A 22,563-nucleotide genomic window follows, 5' to 3' on the forward strand; every position below is an offset into this window, starting at 1 on the left:
TAACTATGCAACTAGGGGGTAACCACCTGACATGATGTCCTTCCACTGTTGTTTTTAATTTAAATTAATTAAACCTCTGAAAAGTCAGCTAGGTTATCATCATGTGTTCAAAATAATATAAAACACAATTTTAAAATATTTCTTAAAATAAGACAGTCAAGCATCAAAAGGTAAGCTTGTTCCCCACTTCTTATTTCTGCCTAAAGACACATTTGATTTCTGTAACCAGCGAAATTACAAGTGCCATGCCATGACCTAGCCATGAGATTTCCCAGCTATTTATCAAAAGCATAGAGCATCACTAATCACTTTAAAAACTCAGTTATTTTTTGCCTTTTTGAGCCACGCTCTCCCAGAACCAGAATTAGTCTGCCCTTGAAACATTTAGGGGTTCTGAGGTGGCGCTAGTGGTAAAGAACTTGCCTGCTAATCCAGGAGACGTAAGAGAAATGGGTTCAATCCCTGGGTTGGGAAGATCCCCTGGAGGAGGGTATGGCAACCCACTCCGGTATTCTTGCCTGGAGAATCCATGGACAGAGGAGGATTGTGGACTACAGTCCATGGGATCGCAGTTGGACATGACTGAAGCGGCTTAGCACTGGCACTGAAAACATTTAAGCTGTTTTCTTTCTTTTTAATATTTATTTATTTATTTGTATATTTTGGCTGTGCCAGGTCTTAATTGAGGCATGTGGGATCTTTAGTTGCCACATGCCCAGGGATTGGACCAGGAATTGAACCCGAGCCCCCTGCATTGGGAGCATGGAGTCTTAGCCACTGAGCCACCAGTGGCTAAGTCCTATGGGAAGTCATAAGCCGTTTTCTTAATGGGGCGTTGATTACTAAGAAAATGTACTTTGTATGAGGATTTCAGAATAGAGGATTTCTAAAATTTCCAAAAAGGTATGTTGAGAGTCAGTAAATAAAAGCAGTCATTTTTATTTTGCCTTTATCCTTGTTTATGTCTCTAACAGAAGGGGAAGAAGATGCACAGCGAAATTCAACAGAACAAAGTGGGGAAGCCCAGGGAGAAGCAGCAAAATCTGAAAGTTAACACTCCACTTTGACCTTCTTCAACACCTGACGATGTCTCCAATCTCCAGGCCTGGCTGGAATGCATTTATGTCCAAGAGTGAAAAGGGGAAGAAGAAAATGGCTGTACTGCTTTGCAGGAACCTGCTTGTTCTGTTAAAAGTGGGGGCAGAGGCTGTGGCTGCAGACAGACTTTTCTCTACCTCTGGCATTAGCAATGGTTGAAATCATGTGGCTTGTGTTTGGATGTCATTTTTGTATGGATCCTTTCACCTGACCATATGATGAAATGCTTGTAGAGAGTAGCAGTGATCTAGATGATGATTCTTCCTGTAGCATCTGGCCCCTCACAATGTCAGAGGATTTAATTGTGTCTAATAGCAAAGGGTTGGTTGAACCCCAGAGTTTAAATATCTCTGGCCTGAGTATTCACCCAGTAAAAGAACCATCCAGAAAGTACTGTTTTTAGCATTATGTATCTGTGTGTTCCTGCTTTGTTATTTACACTGTTTTGTATTGTACAATATAGATGCTCAGCACTGCCCCCCTTCTCCGATTGCTTATGAAAAACAAAAATGATGCACATTACTGTGAATTTTTATACCACTCATTTTTTAAAGGGCTGCCTAAAAATTCTGCTCCATAGCGTGGTGGTGTACACAAGATAGGACACACTTTTTTTTAAAACAATCTGTCCCCTCAATTCACTGCTGATGAATTAAGTCTAACAGATTCATCAGGACTCCTTTGCTTATTATACAGCATTTGAAAATATCCATTAATGTGAATATTACCTGAATTCAGTCTGTTTGGTGTCTGCACAGACCAGAGTTCAGTCTGCAAATTTTGTCTTATTCCCAAATGGAGAACTTTTTCTGACTAATATTTTTATTTCAAATTGTGAGAATTTTTGAGAACTGGGGATATGGGAACGAGAATAGAAAATAATACTAAGCACTGGAAATATTTTCTTCTCTGGAATCAAATTTCTTACAGTGCTGTATGATACTACTAACATTTGGAGGACAGCTTATCTCCATGGAGCTGAAAAACATGGAGAAAATGACCTTGCAATCATGTGGACACCAATCACAAAAGTAAAGCCCTTGTGTTGTATTTTTCATGTCTTTTTTCAGCCCTATCAGATCCAAATGTTATTATGCACTTTTTAATGTTTGTAAACTTTTACTAATAATTAGTGTGAATTGCATTCTGATACAATAATAATCATCATTAGAAGCTGACAAAATCCTTATTAATACTGTTGATGGCCTCTGCTGTGTTTTGACATCGTGTTTCTTAAATGGAAAGTTTCTATGAGCTGTGTAATCCCTCTGGTCAGTATTATGCAATCATTTCTCAGTGGTAATAAATAAGGCACCAGTGATATGCCAATGGCTCATGAATTACTGGACACATAGCAGGCAAAAGGAAGACCTTTACAATAAAGACCCACTTAACTGTCCTCAAGGTCTTAGATACCATTCCATATGAAATAGTTTAAGCAGCTTTTCAATGGGTAATCTACCTGGATACACCAGGAACTCAGCCCTCCTTTGTAGTTACATGAAGGATGCAAGGTAAGTTTGCCCTCATCTCTCTCTACAGTACTTTCTGAATGAGTGGGATAGGGACATGGATATCACTTGGTCCTCAAGCATATAGTAAAAAAAAATTAACAGTGTAAGTCTTTGAGAAAATAGGAAAGATTAAATTTTAGAGTACTTCCTTCTGCTTAACCCAATAGGATCCAAAATATCCAGTTAATATTCAAGCACATCCACCTATTTTACACTCACAAGTGGAAAAAGAAGCTCCTGAAGCTATTGTAGACAATTTCTGGTAGTCCGTTTAACACATTCAACCCATACAATCACTTTTACAGTATCCTTATTTATTATACTCATAGATTTTTTGTGAATGTAGGTAAAGTTCTCTCCATCCTTAAAATTGTGGAATTCCAAAATTGATTTCATGTGATTTTGTAGAGTTTAGGACTAGTGCTGAGTATATGTGGAGGATTTCTATTCCTGTGTGATATATTATTATTAATGCATGTGGTATCATGCTTGTCTTTGAATATCTATAGTTGCTAAATTGTGAAGTCATATGGAGCTTTTGAATTATTTTTGACCTCTTACTGCTACTTTGTATGCTATATTCAAACCCAGAAAAAAACCCCTATATTCCCAAGCCATAAAATTACCAAAAGATTCACATCCTAAAACGTTGCTCAGCAAAAGTTCATATGATCTTCCAAGTTTTACCATAATATCTTTTACTTGAAAGTCAATAATATACATGGAATTGATACTTTAAGGAAAGAATAGGGAAAGAAGGAAAGAGTAGAAAACTAAGACATTGATCTGATAATACACATTGAATGCCTGTTAACCAACTGATTTTATGCTATTCACTTCACAGCACATATTCTCCCATTTAATCCTCAAACAATTCAGTTAAAGAGGTACTATTATTCCATTTCACAAATCAGGAAATTAAGATTGAATAAGGTATAAGTTTTACAAGCTTAAAAAGCTAATAAATGATGAAATAAAAATTGAATCTGTGTTTAACTCCTGAGAGTTTTCTACTACACATGCCATAAATCTGAAGCCAGTTACAGAGCATATTTATCTGGAAGGGAACTTTTAGGGGTGGACCAGATCCATCTTCATATTTTAGAAGAGGAAATAGTCCTGAAAAGGCATTTGTTTTTCTCAAGGTTACCTAGATGAGCAATAACATAGATGTGAATAGCAATTGTATTTTTAAAAAATAATAATAAATTTAATTAAAACATTTTTTGAGTTATTCTTCCCAAAAGACATTTTTTCTGAAATAAAGTCTGCTAACTTAGCATGGTGTAGATTTTTTATGTTCCATGCTACTCATTTTGTTTAACTAGAAATGTGAAAATTTCAGGTTTTCAACTGATGTGCAACAGGTGTAAACTTTTCAAATTTACCCTTTGTCAGTTTTAAGCATCCTGTGCTGACATATTGATATCATAAATTCATAGAAATGTTTTTCAGCAGATAAGAGGCAGGAAACCTCCAATTTTTAGGTAGCACCCCTAGAGCTGTGCACAGTAAATGCTCTACACCTGTGTCTTACTCAGACACAGTGGAAATGCACTGGTTTAGAACATAAATGATATTGTTCTCTCTGGAGAAGCAATAAGAGGTAAAGAAATGTAACTGCAGGCAGTGGTTTCTGACTGAAGTCACTAGTAATAGGGTGGAAATGTCTAATCATCAAGTGAAAACAGGAAAGGAACTATGTTTATGATGTCTTAATAGGCCCTAAACTGTTCTTTAATTATGAGTGGCAGTCTCTGAAGTCATTTGTGAGCTTGTATGACTTTTGTATTTAGCGATGTTGCATGCTCACATACTTGATATTAAAAATAATACATTTTTCTGAAATGTACGCAGTCTATTAAGAGTATTTATTGAACACACATTATGTACACGATGCTCCGGAAAGTGCTGCGGGTGACAGAGGAGAAGGCCAAAGCTCAGTCATCCTATGGCGGACGTACCCAGCATTCCAGCCCCACTTTTCCTGGCCTCTACGCCAATAACGTTCACCTGCATCCCATGCTGGTAGCCCACTTCCTGGACTTCATCACCTATCAGAGACATCCCACCTCTCCAAATACTGAACTCCAACAGCACTGCTGTCTTCTTACTTGCTCACCTGCAGGACAGTGGTTTTCAATCAAAATAAACACAGATGTTTTTCAGAATCTTCTTTAAGTTTTTACAGGGCTCCCTCCTCTCTGCACACACGCAGATACATTTATGCACAAATACCTTCTTCTCCTTGGAAACATTCCCTGTGAGAGTTTCGTATCTTTTTCCTTCCCTCCCACCCCCACCTCCACACTTTAAGAACCACTTATCTAGAAGAAGTTCAAGGTTTTCTGATGAACCCACCCTGTTCACTGAAAAACTAAAATGAATCAACAAGAAGGAAGAAAGAATGCTCACAGACACATAGGGTTTTACTATATTATGGATAACAGGATAGAAGAGCAAAAAGTATAACTCTTATCTTAGTGTTGCTTTCTTTTCAAAGTATTTTTCCCACATACAGAGACCAGGGCAGGACTTAGGAGAAAACAAGCACCAAATAGCACTCAGCCTGAATTCAGGCAAAGATATAAGCCAAAGGCAGTAAAGGGTGTGTATCTTTAAGTTCTTCTTACTCAGGTCACCAGGATAAAATAACTACATAGGAATTTGGGACAAAATACTAGCAAACAATGCAACCGGTTTGTGTTAGTCTCTCGTGTCTCTTGTAAATGTTTTGCATCTGTCTAGTCCAGTACTTTTGCCTGGAAAATTCCATGGATAGAGGAGCCTGGTAGGCTGTAGTCCATGGGGTCGCTAAGAGTCAGATATGACTGAGCGACTTCGCTTTCACTTTTCACTTTCATGCATTGGAGAAGGAAATGGCAACCCACTCCAGTGTTCTTGCCTGGAGAATCCCAGGGACGGGGTAGTCTGGTGGCTGCCATCTATGGGGTCACACACAGTCGGACACGACTGAAGTGACTTAGCATAGCATAGCATAGTCCAGGATATCGGAGAAGGCAATGGCACCCCACTCCAGTACTCTTGCCTGTAAAATCCCATGGACAGAGGAGCCTGGTGGGCTGCCGTCTATGGGGTCGCACAGAGTTGGACACGACTGAAGCAACTTAGCAGCAGCAGCAGTCCAGGATATGGGGGTTTGGGGTCCTGGCCATCTCTCATTGTAAAGTTGTAATTAACAAGGATCTGACTATCACTCATTATCTTTCTAATTCGTACCACATCTACTTTCTGATCATATCAAGATAGATATTTTGTCAGCAACTCTTAGCCTGGAATCCCTGGCAATCTTTCTCTTCAATGTTTTCAATTTCCCTTGCTTTCTTGTCTTAGTCTCTCTCTCCTGTCCAATCCACCACAACCAAACCATCTCCCTTCTCTCTGCTTGTCTTCTAGATGACTGAAAAGTTTATAACAATGTTTGTTCATTGTTTGCAACCTCAGTTTAGACAGAGTGCTGCACAGCTCTTTTTTCCTGTCCCTGGGAACAGAGGAAGTTTACCATTTGCTAAGATTATTCCTTCATCTGAAGTTTTAAAACCATTTTCTTTCTTTCGACCTTAACAGGAGGTCTGTTAGTTATCCTTTTCACCGACTTTACCCTTTTCCACAAATGTGCTCAGGTTCTCAAGTTCTCTTTCCTTCACTGCTTGCTTCCTAAAATAACAATCTACATTCCCTGTTTTCATGCTTCTCCTCATTTCTTATTCTCCTGCAGTTTGACTTCCAGCTCATTTTTTTTTTTTTTCATTACTAATGACATCTGACCTCTCGGTAATGGTCAAAGAAGCCCTGGACAGTGAAAATTAAAAAGTGATGTTGTTATAGATGTCTCAAGCTTCACCTAAAATGAAAATTAATGATTTTATAATTTTGATTGATATTAGCATGGCACAGTATAGCTATATAATACAAGTCTTCTTGAGGATAAAATCTACATATCCCAAGAAAAAGTCTGTTTTGTCCACCAGGTTCATATCTTCATATGTACGTGTCTTTTCTCTCTGACAATATTCTCTCCATGTTTCTCAGCTACATCCTCTGATCCTACGGTGTCCATTTCTTCATAGGGGTGATTGTTACTAGTAGGCACTAACCCGGGGCTCACGCATCCAGAGATGGGCACTGCGATGTTTTGGAGTTCTCTGTTTCATTATACCCTGGGATGACTGTCAGTGATATTACCAGTTCCTCCAACAGCAGTCACATACATGCAAAAACACTTAACATCTTTGTACCCAGTCCCATCCTAGTCCTCTGAATTAGACCTCCTGAACAAATATATCAATCCAAATGGTTAAATATAATGGATAGTTCATGTACATGTTATTAGCCAACCCTATGGAATTTAATCTTATTCACCATTGTGTGTGTGTGTGTTTTTTTTAAGATGTCTCATTTGCCTTCCTTTTTTTCCCCAGGAGTATTTAGTTTGTTATCTTTTGTCCTTTTCTCTTTGGCAACTCCACACTCTCCTTGATGAGTTCTTTTATTTTCTATGTCCCCACTACCTCCCTAGAATTCCATCTTTATTCCTCTTACCTAACCCCACTGGATGGACATGAGTTTAGGTGAACTCCGGGAATTGGTGATGGACAGGGAGGCCTGGCGTGCTGCAATTCATGGGGTCGCAGAGTCGGACACGACTGAGCGACTGAACTGAACTGAACTGAACCCCACTCTACACTCCTCTTCCACTCCAACATCATTAGTTACCATATTAGCCATGATGATTCCCATGTCCTCATCACTGGCCCAGAGGTCACTCCTAATTACCTGACTTATTGGATAGCTTAACATGGGTTTTCCAAAAGCATCTTAAAATTCAACATTACAACACTAACTCCAGGATATGACACCATTCCCTTACCTGACTTCCTGTGTTACAGATCCCATATAATAGTGCTACTGGTTTCCCATCAACCTTACATCAAAATTCTCAAAACATCTCTTAACTCTTCTTCCTCTAATTTTTTTTTCAGTCCATCCAATTTTAACTACCTCTTGAAACTGCCCACTTCCTTTTGTCTACACTTTAATGCTTTAAATCATTTCCTATCAAGTATGTCTAAGCAATGGCCTGCCTTGTCTGACACTCTTTCTAACCATCTTACAACCAGAAGTATCTTTCTAATAAAAAAGTCACACGGTTTCCCTCCTCTAATTTGACAAATCTTTCAATTTAGCCACCCAACACTTTTTTTGGTATAAGTACCATATTTTATCTTTATATAACTCCTTGGTCTATATTAGCTGTTTTTCCTATCCCTAAGATGTTCTTCATGCTTGTTAGCAAATTCTCATTGATCTTTCAGACTAGCCTAACTTCACCCTTTTTTAAGAGACTTTTGGACTTGCTTCCCCATTCCCAAGCCCTAGGAAACTTACTATTCTATGTATTTTGCTCCCCTAACACTTGGTCTGGAAACATATCTCACTAAACCACAGCTATTTGTTTTCATACGTATCTCTCAAACTAGAATATGAACTCCTTGAGGGCAGCAGCCCTCTTTTATTAATGTTTGTATCTTCATTGTCTATTAGATACTCAACAAATAATTAGAATAAATGTCTGCCCTCCTGAAGCTCACACTATAGTTGAGACACATTTCCACACAGATCTATGAGAGAAAAATTCAGTTCAGAGATAAAGTTAATGTTTGAAAATAGTAAAAGTTGCATAAAATTGCACTGCAGAAAATAAACATTTGATTTCTATCACCTAATCAGTGCAATAAACTTTTAAGATTTCATTCCCAAATTATGCTGCATACACACATACACACGGAGATTTGATATAACTTAGATAGATGAACTGTTTAATATAGTACAATGTACAAATAAATGAGCAAGTCAAAGTGTGTCATTTAGCTAAGCAATTATCTTGGTAAAGGTATTTATTGGCATTCTGTAGTATGAATTTCCTTCAGTTTGTGGAATTGAGATTACCCAGAAAAGGAGGTTGTATCTTAGTCTCCAGACCTAGGCAACACATTAGCCAGAGAGGAAGATCTCTGGGGAGATGTTCGTGGGCTTTGAACAAGAGTGCATTGGAATTTCTAAGAATATGCTTTACAGAAGTGTACTCTAATATAGACTAATAGCCTAACAAAATAGGAGTTCTGATAAGAATATGATGAATTTTAATGGCAGAACTCCATAGAAAAAAGTGGGAAATAATATAAGAAACATGTTTGTGTATACTCAAGAAAAAAGCACATTGATACATACATATATTTATATATATGCATATGGGTACATGCTCAGTCACTCAACTGTGTATGACTCTTTGCAATTCCAGGGACTGTAGCCCACCAGGCTCCTCTGTCCATGGGATTTCCCAGCAAGAATACTCGAGTGTGTTGCCATTTCCTACTTCAAGGGATCTTCCCCACCCAGGGATGGAACCCACATATCTTGTACTGGCAGGTGGCTTCATTACAACTGAGCCACCTGGGAAGCCCATATATACACATATATATAACCTTAAGTTATTTTCCCCAAATATTGTATCATTTGAAAAAAAAACAGAAAAGTAGTAGTAATCAAATTAACACTGGAAACCTAAAAGGACTAAAGAAGTATCCTGTACTTTTTTGACTGTGAAACAAATAAAAATGGCCAAGGTAATGGTGTAGGTAATTTTTAACAGAACACATGTTTGCACTTTGGCTGCCATGATTCATTTTACACATTTCACTTGAGTAGGATGGTGTGACTATTATGACTGTCCCATTAAATTTCTAAGTTTTCTTTTACTCTGCATGCTCTTTGAAATCCATAAAACAATATATAACTGTGAATTTTAAGAGCATAAAAGCTATGTAAAAATAGCTATAGCTAGGGAGTGACAACTTAAACAGAACCTGCCTTCCCAGATGGCCCTAAATAAAATGCAGTAAGTCGTCAAATTTATTTAGGAAATATTTATTGAGCTTTTAGTAAGTTTAAGTCTCTGCATTTGATGCTGTAAGGAGTGAAAATTTTTAAAGACTTTTAAGAAATTTTTAAAATCTTGATCAGTGAAACTGAATATACAATGGTGACCATGTTTTTTTCTATCAGCATTCCCAGACTTCCCCATCATGACTCCATTCCTCATTGGAAGAATTTTCCTTCTGTTTCCACTGTCTAATGAGAAGCTGCTTTTTGCTCAGCTGACTCTCAGGCCTTTGTAACAAAAGTGGGAGAATAGACCTAGACACAGGTTAAAGTGATGATAAGAGGAAAAAGAAAATTTATGAAGAATCCATACCATAATTGTTCTTTATTGAGTTAATGATTGAAGCAGACCAAAGAAAAGAACAAACAACTAAGTTATCCAGCTAACATGTTTAAGTCAATTTGTATAATAAAAAGCTAAGAAATAGAGAATTAGAAAAAGCTGTGAAACTAGGTTTCTAGAAGTTTGGGGGGTTTGACAAGAGGCTTCAGTGAAGAGAAAAAGAGAGTTGTATCAGTGTAATGTGGACAAAAGACAGAAAAAAAGCAATTTTATAGGCTATTAGCTATAATAGCAATTAATTAGCTATCCTTTACTATTTTCAAAGAGATAAATGTAAATATTGGGAATACCTTTTAATCATTTCTGTGTTTCAGATGAGACTTCTTTTGAATGTGGCTCCACACAAAGAGAGGGCCACATGATACCCTAAGTTTTATTGACATGTACTCATTTAATTGTAATGGTAAGACAAGTACATATATATTTGTAATAAACATCTAAGTATAATGAGCAAATAGTAGATGAACATGGAACATCCCATATAGATTCTTAGGGAGAAATGTCACTCAACAGGAAAGATCAAGTGAAGCACTGGAATGATTTTTTAAAATATATCTATGTATTGAAGAAAGAGAGATTAGACATTTTACATAGGAAACAAAATGACAGAAACAGAGGTCCATAGGTAAAAAAATATGCCATCATATGTATTTTTAAAAACTATCCAAATTAGCTAGAGCATACTCTGAGGAGACATATTTAGACAGATGCAGGAGTAGAAATCTGAGACCCCCAGAAAGGAAACCGGGGAAACCCAGGAGCTGATGAAAGTCACAGAGAACTCAGACCAGCTCCAAGAAATCGCTCATAGGGAAGAGTGTGGGCATCAGCATGTGTCCCCGGCACAAAGACCCCAAGATACAGCTGGGGTCCATGCCGAAGTGCCTACCATAGAAACAGAAGAATTCTGAAAGTTAGAGTTAAGTTTTTACAGGCAGGCTTAGAGTTTCAAGATAAAAACAGACACAAGGACTTATATCAAGGTTAAGAATCCAACAGCTGAAAGAAACAGACGTCAGAGGAAAAATGAGAAGCAGGAGAGATGCGTGCAACCAGGCATAGACAGGATCCCGCCCAGGAAAGCAGCTGCCACTGTCCTTTATCCATGTTTCTGCTCGTGCCCTGAAGTACCCTTCAGTTTTATAGACTCCATACCTCTCAGCTGACAACATGTGGTGCAAGTACAAGGGAGAAATGTCTTTTAGCATCATGTATGGGGGAAGAAGACTCGATCTTCTCTCAGGGCAATAATAACTATCATGTTCTGAACATGCACTGCATGTTTGATTACATGAACCCCATTTCTCATGACCTCTTTGAAGTGAGTAATCTCTCTCCTACGAATGACCAGCGTAAGGCTCAGAGAAGTCAGGTGGCTTGTCCAAGATCACGTAGCATTTGTGTTGTAAAGCCAAGACTGAAATCTATGTCCATCTTCTCTGACATTTCCCATGCTTTTCCAACTCTACAAGTGCTGTCTAGTAGAAAAATAATGCAAGCCAAAATGCAATTTTTTTACATTTTCTAGTAGCCAAATTAAAATGAAAAGAAAGCAGTAAAATGACCCAATATATCAATATTTTTAAAATGTCCATTAATATCTAGTCAATATAAAAATCAGTGATACATTCTTTTTTTGCTTTGTTTTGGTGCCAATTCTTCAAAATCCAGTGTCTGCTTTACACACATATCTCAAATCAGGCTAGCTACATTTCAAGTGGTCTGACTTCCATATTGTCACATCACAAATCATATACTCTATTTTCCTTTTCAAGGATTAAAAAGAGAAAGGGTTCACTTTGGGGACACAGGGGTATATAGCTATATGTATATATAGGGGTATGCTAAGTTGCTTCAGTCGTGTCTGACTCTTTGACACCCTGTGGACTTTAGCCAGCCAGGTTCCTCTGTCTATGGGATTCTCCAGGCAAGAATACTGGAGTGGATTGCCATTTCCTTCTCCAATATAGGTGTATATACATATAAAGGGCTTCCCTGATGGCTCAGCTGGTAAAGAATCTACCTGCAACGTGGGAGACCGTGATTCAGTCCCTGGGTTGGGAAGATCCCCTGGAGAAGGGAACGGCTACCCACTTCAGTGTTCTGGCCTGGAGACCTCCATGGACAGAGGAGCCTGGCAGGCTCCAGTTCACAGGGTTGCAAGAGTTAGATATGACTTGGTGACTAAACCAACAGCATATATATATGAAGATGATCCACCTATTTTCTCACCTGAGCTTCACCTTTCACCACCCTAATCATCAACAGATCAAATGGAAATTCTGTGAAGCCTGTAACACTAATTTCAATTTCCTCCTGAACAGGTTTTAATAGAAGTCCCAGGCTTACAGGGCTTCCCTCATAGCTAAGTTGGTAAAGAATCTGCCTGCAATGCAGGAGATGTGGGTTCGATCCAGGGAAGATCCCCTGGAGAAGGAATTGGCAACCCACTCCAGTATTCTTGCCTGGAGAATCCCATGGACAGAGGAGTCTGGAGGGCTACAGTCTATGGGGTCACATGATTTAATGACTAAACCACCACCACCCAGGCTTACACCCTTTTCCTCGGTACTTAATTCCCCAGACTTTTGCTCCAGCCCTTCTCATTACCAAATACAGTCTCTGGCCCAATAAATTCAATTCCTTGGAAACTGCATTTGTTTTTCCTAGTCATTGCTCTTCTTGCAGATTCAAGAGATGTAAAATACATTTCTAAGAAAATCCAAAATTTGTGTCCTCCACAGGTGTTCCTTCATTGGCTTAATCAAGGAAAACACATTAATTAAGACATTTCCTAACTCCAGCCAACCTGAGCAAAGAAAGCAAACTGCATCCCTGAGGCCCATGCTACAGTGAATTCTGAGTAAACAACTTCTCAGTGTGTTAAACACCCAACAGTATTCTGCCTGCCACTTGTTGGAATCACAATTGCTTCACAGTGTTGGGTTTTTTTTCTCCCTGTTCTCAGAACAGTGCCTTGTTGTACTTCCAGCCCATACAAGAATATTTTGAATGAGTCTGACTTTGCAAAGACAGCACTTGCAGCTGAAAATAGGAAAACATGACCATCTGTTCCCCGCTTCATATTCAATCTGACAATATCCTAATACAACTGTCTTCCTCTTTGACTCCATCCTACTCGGCAACCTGCCTCATTCCACCAGTTTCTCACTTAAGCTTCTTCACTTACATTGTGTCTCTCCACATTCCTCTCCTCCCACTCACCTATCACTACTTTCCTCTGTTTTATCACTTCATGATTCTTATAATCCTCAAGAATACCAAGTTAATTGCTTGCCATTTTCCATTCTTCCAACTCCAGATACTTCTTTCCCTCAATCCCTCTGTCTAGCACTTTCTGCACTCCTCAGCTACTACCTAACTTTTTATGGGAGAAACAAAAAAAAAAAAAAAAAAGGAAAAGAGCTCCAAACCTAAGCTTCTAGGATCAACCTGAAGTTTGCCGGAAGTATGGAAATAAGCCCTACGTTTTGGGGAGGGACAGGGGCTTTCCAGGTGGCTCTAGTGGTAATAGAACCTGCCTGCTAATGTAGGAGGCATAAGATACGCGGGTTTGATCCCGGGGTGGGGAAGATCCCCTGGAGGAGGGTGTGGCAACCCACTCCAGCATTCTTGCCTGGAGAATCCCATGGACAGAGGAGCCTGGCAGTCCACAGTGTCTCAAAGAGTCAGACAGGACTGAAGGGACTTAGCACACACGCACCAACGCAAGCCCTGGGGAGGAACAGGGGCATAATGGAAAGTGGAGAGGAAGAACGCATAAATGACACCGGTGGCAAGAGTAATTTTCACCTCTGTGCGTAGTCACTCAGTTGTGTCTGACTCTTTGTGACCCCATGGACTTCTTTGTACATGGGGATTCTCCAGGCAAGAATACTGGATGGAGTGGGTTCCCATGCCCTCCTCCGGGGGATCTACCCAACCCAGGGATCGAAACTGGTCTCCTGCATTACAGGCAGATTCTTCACTGTCTAAGCCACCTGGAAAGCCCCAATTTTTACCTCTATCACTACAGATTTCCAATGACTCATTTACCAACTATGGGAGAGATGATAGTAGAGGATACCAACTTCCATCACCACCAGAAATCAGAAATTTCACAAGTTGCCCAACTATCAGAGAGATACCTTGATTTTTTTCATCTATCCATTCAGTTGGACTCCAAATGACTGATAATTCTAGGAAACAGTTGGCAAATATACTTAGGAGAGATTGATTTTCATATCATGTACCCAGAACTTAGGCTTCTTCTTATTGACAAAATGTATAATTTTGCCCAATTTAATTATCTACTCTGAGTACCAGTTTTTTGTCAGCAAAAGGAAGTGATATAGCATCTCTTAAGGATGTCGAATAATAATAGATAATGGGAAAGTTGAAAGATTAGTTAATACACTTAAAGTTCTGAAAACAATGCCTTCAATTCAATATAAATATTAGCTATTAACATTGTTGTGTTGTTTTATGAAATATGTATTTATAGTCTAAGATAACTCAGAGAGAATAGTCTAACAGCTTACACTTCTTTACAGGCAGTCCTACTCAATGGCACAGAGGTTTTACTTATTTACTATTTGAACAAGTATGAATAAGTTCCTTCTACACATCAGATTCTTTCAGGATGCTAACTATACAATGGTTCAACCATAGGGATAATCTCCAACCATATGAAGCTTGAAGTGAAGTGAAGTTGCTCAGTCGTGTCCGACTCTTTGTGACCCCATGGACTGCAGCCCGCCAGGCTCCTCCGTCCATGGGATTTTCCAGGCAAGAGTACTGGAGTGGGTTGCCATTTCCTAGCAAATGAAATACTTAGAATATGTACTCTAATGCAGGAAAGTCAAATTTTGAGAAGCAAAATTTGAATTGGGAGGAAAGAGAAAAAGAGGGAGGAAAATCACTTCAGGACTGCCTTAGGGTCAGTTTAAGTTCAGCTCTAACTTTTTCTTATAACTGATACATTTGAAGTTTCACAGTGTCATAGATAGGGGACATTCATACTCATAATGCAATAAAGCACAAAGCCCTCAGGGAATGGCCTTGGGAGGACAGGGGGAATCACTGGACAGGCTCAGTCATTTGATGATGTTAATTTCTTATTGGCACCTCTGAAAGATGTTTTATTCTTTGCCTTCTAATTTAAGTACAGACAAAATTCCTTTCTCTTTGTTTCCCTTAGTAAAGCTGAGGCCAGGCAAAGAGTCTGATAAACACCAAGGAAATCAAAAAGAGGAAAAACAGAGAGAGTATAGATTAATTGGCTTATTAAAGGAAGGTTTCTTCTTTTCAGTCTGGTTAACTTCAATCCTAGATCTCCAGGTCTACCCATTACTCATGAGACCCTCTGAAGCAGAGGTGACCAACCTCCGGCACTGGTCTGTGACCTGTTATGAACCTGACAGCAGAAGGCAAGTGACGGGCAAGTGAGGGAAGCGTCCTTGCTGTCTATAGTTGCTCCCCATCACTCTCCCATCACCCCCAGATGGGACCATCTAGTTGCAGGAAAGCAAGCTTAGGGCTCCTACTGATTCTGCATTATGTGAGTTGTATAATTATTTCATTATATTTTACAATATAATAATGATAGGAATAAAATGATCAATAAACATAACGCACTTGAGTCACCCTAAAACCATTCCCCTCACCCCGGTCTGTGGAAAAATCATCTTCTGTGAGACCAGTCCTGGTGCCAAAAACATTGGGGACCACCGACCTAAAGATAGATGAGACACTACCCCAAAAATTCTCCCTTGGAGACTCTTCTTCCTCTAGTCAGATATGTCATGAAAGCTATCTTTAATACATACCTATTTCCAGCATACAGTATTTTCTGCATGATTAATACTCAACGTTTTATTCATACATACCAAAGAAGTATTTTTCATTGATTTAAAAACAAAATAGGCCTGAAGCCCTCAAAATCACAGCTAGCATATATAGGGATTATGAAGCTATTTACTAAACCAGAAGAGCTGACTTTTAAAATGTTATCACTGTTAATAATTTTTAAATAAAACGAATTCTCCTCTTTATCCTAAGTAAACTCTATATAATAGATATTTTGATTAGTCAAATATTTTCCATAATTGTCCTTGAATAAATATTTTTGTTAAATAAAGCATGTTCCTCAGATAGGAAAATCAAGTTATTTAACAATAATTAAATCATCACTCATAAATCTCAAGTGTAAAATAAAACAACTATATTTTTATTTCTGTCTATATCATATTTCTGTAAATATCGATAAATGATAAGTAATAGATTTCTGCCTCCTGGTGGCCATTTGCGGTTCTAAAAGAAAAAATAGCCTGTGTTTCTTAAAACACAACAAAGAGATTTTGTTTTAGAATTTTGTTTAAAAGGCTACTCATTCTGGAAAGCAATGGTAGGTCAGCTTGGTACCAAGAAGGGAAAAAGTCAGCAGTGGCAGCCAAGGACATGAGTGCCTTCCCAGGGCACCGTGAAACACAGTTCCCCCTTTTCACTCCATTGGCTTGTAGGTTATAAACATATGCACATAAACTCAAGTCCTCAGGAAACCAGTTTTGATCAAACAGAAATGTTTACCAGGTAATTCTAATACATTTATCACAAATATCTTCCCTTAAGCCTCACAGCCCTGTTACAGTATGGTTTGCCTTTGGCCAAATGGAATAATCTTTATGGAGTATTCTTTATATGTATTTTCCTGCAGTAAGGTCTCTTTTGTCAATCAGATATGGCCACAGAAAGGTATGCTTCTTTGTTTGGTTAAGTTGCTTCACTTGGCAATAAAATAAAACCTTTGGGAAATATCAAACATGCCTTGACAGGAACATAGCATTGCTTACTAAAATTATATGTAAGAAATGCAGGAGGTTGGTCAAAATAAAAATTTACTGAGGTGATTTAAAACCAGGATTTATCAAAAGCTGAGTCAAATTTTGAAGTGTTTCCTCAGTAGAAATAATAGTGAAATATGTTGCATGTCATGTCACTAACATTTAACTAATAAATAATTAACTTAAATATTTATAAGCTTATGATACAAAATGTTTTTTGACTAGAAGGAACATGTTTCAATTGACAATCTTTGCAGCTAAAATTAATCTGTAAAATTCTGTAACTTTGAAATTGTTATATAAATTAACTCAAGACTAATTAGACTCCTTGGAGAAGGCAATGGTATCCCATTCCAGTAGTCTTGCCTAGAAAATCCCATGGATGGAGGAGCCTGGTGGGCTGCAGCCCATGGGGTCGCTAAGAGTTGGCATGACTGAGCGACTTCACTTTCACTTTTCTCTTTCATGCATTGGAGAAGGAAATGGCAACCCACTCCAGTGTTCTTGCCTGGAGAATCCCAGGGATGGGGGAGCCTGGTGGGCTGCCGTCTATGGGGTCGCACAGAGTCGGACACGACTGAAGCGACTTAGCAGCAGTAGCAGCAATTAGACTCCTAAATCATGTTTTTTTTTTTTGCAATATGAGGGTTTAGTTGGTAAAGAAAATATTTATAATTTATTCTATATATCTCACAGTATTCCTTTGATTAGTGCTGGTCTGCAAAAGGGAAAGAATCGAATGCATATCATTTTAAGCATAAGTAATAAACATAATAAGTTAACTGAATCCAAATTACTAAACTTACTTGTATGTAAAATATTTTGTTAAACACTAGTGAAATTTGTTTGTCTTTTAAACTACTGTTTTAAAAGACTGGACTGTAACCTACCATGCTTCTCCGTCCATGGGATTTTCCAGGCAAGACTACTGGAGTGGGTTGCCATTTCATCCTCCAAGGGATCTTCCTGACCCAGGGATCGAACCTGGGTCTCCCACATTGTAGGCAGACGCTTTACCATCTGAGCCACCAGGGAAGTCTGTATGTAAAATATTTTGTTAAACACTAGTGAAATTGGTTTGTCTTTTAAACTATTGTTTTGAAATATAAAAGGATTGCATTTCCATTGAAGAACGTCCTCTTATACAGTTAAAGAAACAATGAATTCATGAGAAGAAATAATACACTTGACATATAAGGACAACTTTCATTTATCATGACAGCTCTTTAGTATACTTTAATATACATTTTAATTTTAGAGTCTGGGAGTATAGATGAGGGAGTTGGTGATGGACAGGGAGGCTTGGCGTGCTGCAGTCCATGGGGTTGCAAAGAGTTGGACATGACTGAGCGACTGAACTGAACTCACATTTTAATTTTAAAAATGTTAATAGAAATATTTAAACATATATCAAGTAAGAAGTAGTATGATGAACTCCTATCTAGTCATTATCCAGCTTCAACATTATCAGTTCTTGGGGAATCTAGTCTCATCTACATTCCCAGACTCTAAAACCCAATGGGATTACTTTGAGGAAGATTCAGACATCATATTGTCTTCATTTTAAATACTTCATTTTAATACTTTCATTTTAATAAATTTTAAATACTTCACTTAATACTTCATTTTAAATACTTCAGTTTGCATTTCTAACAAAAAATTGTTTTATATATTATTACTGTAGCATTATTACAACTAAAGAAAAAGAATAATGTCTTATTATCAAATTGTCACTACTCCACTTTTTTTTTTTTTTAAACGGTTGGGAGATATTTATTTTCTTTAAACAAGGTCATAAATAACAAAGAAACAAAGAAGTTCCCAGACTTCAGACCCTGAAGCAGGATGGGGATAGGAAGTTGTGGGGTCAAAAGGTGGAGGGGGCTTCGCATCACCTAAGACAGTCACAGAGAAGATGGGCTGCAGGAGACTGCCCCTTCCTTGGAAATGGCGTGCCTGGGCAGCAGGGAGGCTGAAGTGCTGTGATGAGGCAGCTGGAAGAGGGCAAATGTTGAGGATGCTGGACTGGACTGTTTCTATGAAGGATGACATGGAAACCACAAACGACTAAGATAAGCTGTGGGTCTAGAAAAGGCAAGCGGGCACTCTGCATACCTCCAGGGACCAACTATGAAAATGGTTAAATCTGCTTCTTAAAAAGAACTCCACGGGCCTTAGCCTGTGGCTTTATATGTGGGCTGTAGTCAACCTGGGTTGCTTTATGGCAGGTGAGGGCTCAAGAGGCCCCTGGAGCAGCCTGGTCTCAGCCCAGGGCAGGTGCCCAGACATGTGGGAGTGGGACGTGGGCCCTCCCCAGATGGGAGGCCACGTGCTTGGACTGGCTGAGCCTGATTTTCAGGCTAGTTTCTTGTGATGCTATCCACCACCCCTCCCTCTACCTAAGGATGAGATCCTGACCTCTCTGGGTCTTCCAAGCCTAGAATAATAAGAAGGGGATAAAAAGGTATCTGACTGGTGTTTTATTTAAAAGGGAAAAATAAAGACCATCTTGCACATGGTCTAGCCCATGAGGCAGGGCAGGACCATGGCAAGAACAATCTCAAGCAATGGAGGTCCCTGTACCTGGGGAAACATGGGGAGTCATAAAATGACTCTATTGTTAGTTTGAATCTGAATTCATAAAAGGTCCATATATTATAATTTTGAGAAGTCTCTTAAAGTTCCTTTTTAATTATTTAGAATAGCTTTAAATTTGTAGATTGAGCTGACAGTACAGAGAGTCCCTGTCCAAAACCGGCACAGTTTCAAACCCTATTACTAACATCTTACACTATTTTGATTGTTGTTGTTCAGTCACTCAGTCATGTCTGACTGTTTGAGACCCCATGGATTGCAGCATGCCAGGCTTCCCTGTCCTTCACCATCTCGCAGAGCTTGTTCAAACTCATGTCCATTGAGTCAGTGATGCCATCCAACAATCTCATCTTCTGTCGGATCTTACACTATTATGATACATTTGTTCAAATTAACAAATATTGATACATTATTAAGGACTAAAGTTTATATATTTATTCAGATTTCCTGGTTTTTACCTAATGTCATTTCTCTATTCTGGGATTTTATTCAGGATATCACATTATGTATACACATTGTCAGATCTCCTGAGGCACTTCTAGATTTTGGCAGTTTTTTTAGACTTATCCTTCTTTTAAATGATTTAATTTTAATGAGTACTGGTCAGGTATTTTGTAAAATATCCCTTAGTTGAAATTTGTCTCTGACGTTTTTCTCGGGGTTAGACTCAGGTTCTGGGTTTTGAGAGAGAAGATCATAAAGGTGAAGTGCCATTTTCATCACATCGTATCAACATATGCCACATATTTGATGTCATGTTGATGTCGACTTTGATTTCCAGGCAGAAGTTCTGTCAGGTTTCTTCTTTGAAAAGTTATTCTTATTCTTTCCCATCTCTATGCTGTACCCTTTAGAAAGAAGATGTGTGATATTTAGAAAGAAGATGTGTGATCATCATGTACAAGCCCACGCGAAGGAGTGGCGAGTGATATATCCACTCCTTTAAGGGCTGGAGTGTCTATAATTCACTTGGGATTCTGCATGGAAATTTGTCTCTTTTCCCTCATGCATTTATTTATTCCATATTCATGGGTCATATATATTTATCTTATATTTTGGGTTATATTCTAAATAATTTGATATGTAATTCACGCATGTATGGGTGCTCAGATGTGTCCAATGCTCTGCGACTATGGACTGTATAACATAGATTGTAGTCTGCCAGGTTCCTCTGTCCATGGGTTTATCCAGGCAAGAATACTGAAGTGAGTTGCCATTTCCTCCTCCTGGGGGTCTTCCTGACCCAGGGATCAAACCAGGGTCTCCTGCATTGGCATGTGGATTCTTTACCTTTGAGCCACCTGGGAAGCCAGTTTCCAGCTTTGGTCACCATGGATTCTCTCTATTGTCTCCTGTGCCTCTTTGACTTAATTTCTCAATGTGGAGTTTTTTTGAGGTCTTTCTTCCTTTCTGGAATTTCAAGATGATTTAGGGATAGTTTGTGTATTTCCTGCCCCGTCTCAAAAATCTGTCATTTCTCCAAGAATCCCTGGCTGTTTTATGGGAGAAGAGGATTAGAAACTAAGATCTGGGTGCTAAATATGCACATTGCCACTGTAGTCTCCTAAATTTGTAATGATTTTTTAAATTTGCATACATTAAACTTCAATCTTCGGGCTGTAAAGTTCTGTTTTTACAAATGTATAATGCTATATATTCAGTATTGCAATATTGTATACAGTAGTTTAGCCACTCTAAAAATCACCTGTGCTTCACCTATTCAAGTCCCCAGCCCCTGAACTCCAAACAGCCATTGAAGTTTTTACTATATCTATAATTTTGCCTTTTCCAGAATGACATATAACTGAAATTGTATATTATAGTTCAAAGCCTTTTCAGACTGGCTGTGTTCATTTAGCAATATGCATTTAAGCACTCTGCAGTTATCCATGTCTTTTCATGACTTAATAGCTCATTTCTTTTTATAGCTGAGTAATATGGCATTGTAGCCAGAGTTTGTTCATCCACTCACTTATTAGAGGTCATCTTGGTGGCTTCCAGGTTAGGCAATCATGAGTGAAACTCTTGTAAATATTTTTATGAAGGTCTTTGTGTGGACAAAAATTTTCACCTTTGGTAGACAACTAAAAGCATAATCACTAGATTATATAAACACTATATTTAGCTTTGTAAGAAAGCTGTCTTTCAAAGTGGTTGTTAACATTTTGTCTTCCCACCAGAAATGAATGAGAGTTCCTGGTGTTCTGGGTCCTCATCAGCATTTGGTATTATAAGTTTTTAGAAATGCTGTCATTCTAATAGGTGTGTAGTACTTTCTCAGCTTCCTTATAAGTTGCAATTCCCTAATGACAATTTTGAGTACATTTTATATGCTAATTTAACATCTGTATGTCTTCTTTGGTGAGGTATCTATTCAGATTTATTGCCCCCTTTCTAGTTGGGTTGTTTGTTTCCTATTTTTTGTTTTCAAGACTCCTTTCTATATTTGGGACAGAAGTCCTTTGTAAGATAGGTGTTTTGCAAATATTTTCCCCAATATGTGGCTTCTTTTCCTTTTTTAAACAGTGTCTTTCATAGAGCAGAAGTTTTTATTTTTAATAAAGTCTAAATTATGTATAACTGAGTATTTATAATTCTTCTCTCCCTTATAATATTGTTGTCATTCATTTCTTTTATTCATATGCTAAATTTATTCATATCCAAAATTGTTGCTATTATCACTTGAAGTTATCATTAAAAATAAGAAAAATAAAATAATTCTTAATAAGAATATAAGTAAAAGATAATATAAATACATTTACTTGTTAAATAAATAAAAATAAGTAAAAGGAAATAAATCTTATTAAGAATAAGAAAAGCTTTTGTTTTACCATCATTTATTCCTTCTCTTTCTCATGTTCTTCCTTTCTTTATGTAGATCCAAGTTTTTGTCCTTTATCATTTTCCTTCCCTCTGAATTCCTTCAGCTACTGTTTTTCTGAGAAAGTCTTAATTTGTCATTGATTTTTTGAAGGATAATTTCATTAGATACATAATTCTATGTTAGTATTTATTTTTCTAATACTTTCAATATTTTTCAGGGGTGTTTGTTCTGAAAAACCAAAAATCCCATTTCAAGCTTTAAAGAATATTGGTGTTTCAATTTCACAAGACATAAATAATAATGAATTACAATTTAACATTTGATAAAGGCCTCCTTGAAAATAAGCCATAGAGGAAAGGTTGTTTCATGGCTTTCCTGAAATAG

General features: G+C 38.0%; 1 protein-coding gene and 1 long non-coding RNA gene across 3 annotated transcripts in view; one reads left to right on the plus strand and one right to left on the minus strand.

The window, feature by feature from the left end:
* The window catches only part of PKIA (cAMP-dependent protein kinase inhibitor alpha), a 99,920-nt gene extending 95,456 nt beyond the window's left edge, over nucleotides 1-4,464 (plus strand). For both annotated transcript variants that reach the window (NM_001037620.2, NM_001359999.1), the window contains one exon: nucleotides 975-4,464. In NM_001037620.2, coding sequence (NP_001032709.1) covers nucleotides 975-1,054 — 80 coding nt within the window. In that variant the 3' untranslated portion in view covers nucleotides 1,055-4,464. The remainder of the gene's footprint in view (nucleotides 1-974) is intronic.
* Nucleotides 1-22,563, minus strand: part of LOC132342204 (uncharacterized) — a 55,965-nt gene that overhangs the window by 2,790 nt on the left and 30,612 nt on the right. The window contains exon 3 of the long non-coding RNA XR_009490501.1: nucleotides 17,651-17,798. This is a non-coding gene — a long non-coding RNA (uncharacterized lncRNA). The remainder of the gene's footprint in view (nucleotides 1-17,650; nucleotides 17,799-22,563) is intronic.

The sequence above is a fragment of the Bos taurus genome, chromosome 14, assembly GCF_002263795.3.
Source record: "Bos taurus isolate L1 Dominette 01449 registration number 42190680 breed Hereford chromosome 14, ARS-UCD2.0, whole genome shotgun sequence".
Lineage (NCBI taxonomy): Eukaryota > Metazoa > Chordata > Mammalia > Artiodactyla > Bovidae > Bos > Bos taurus.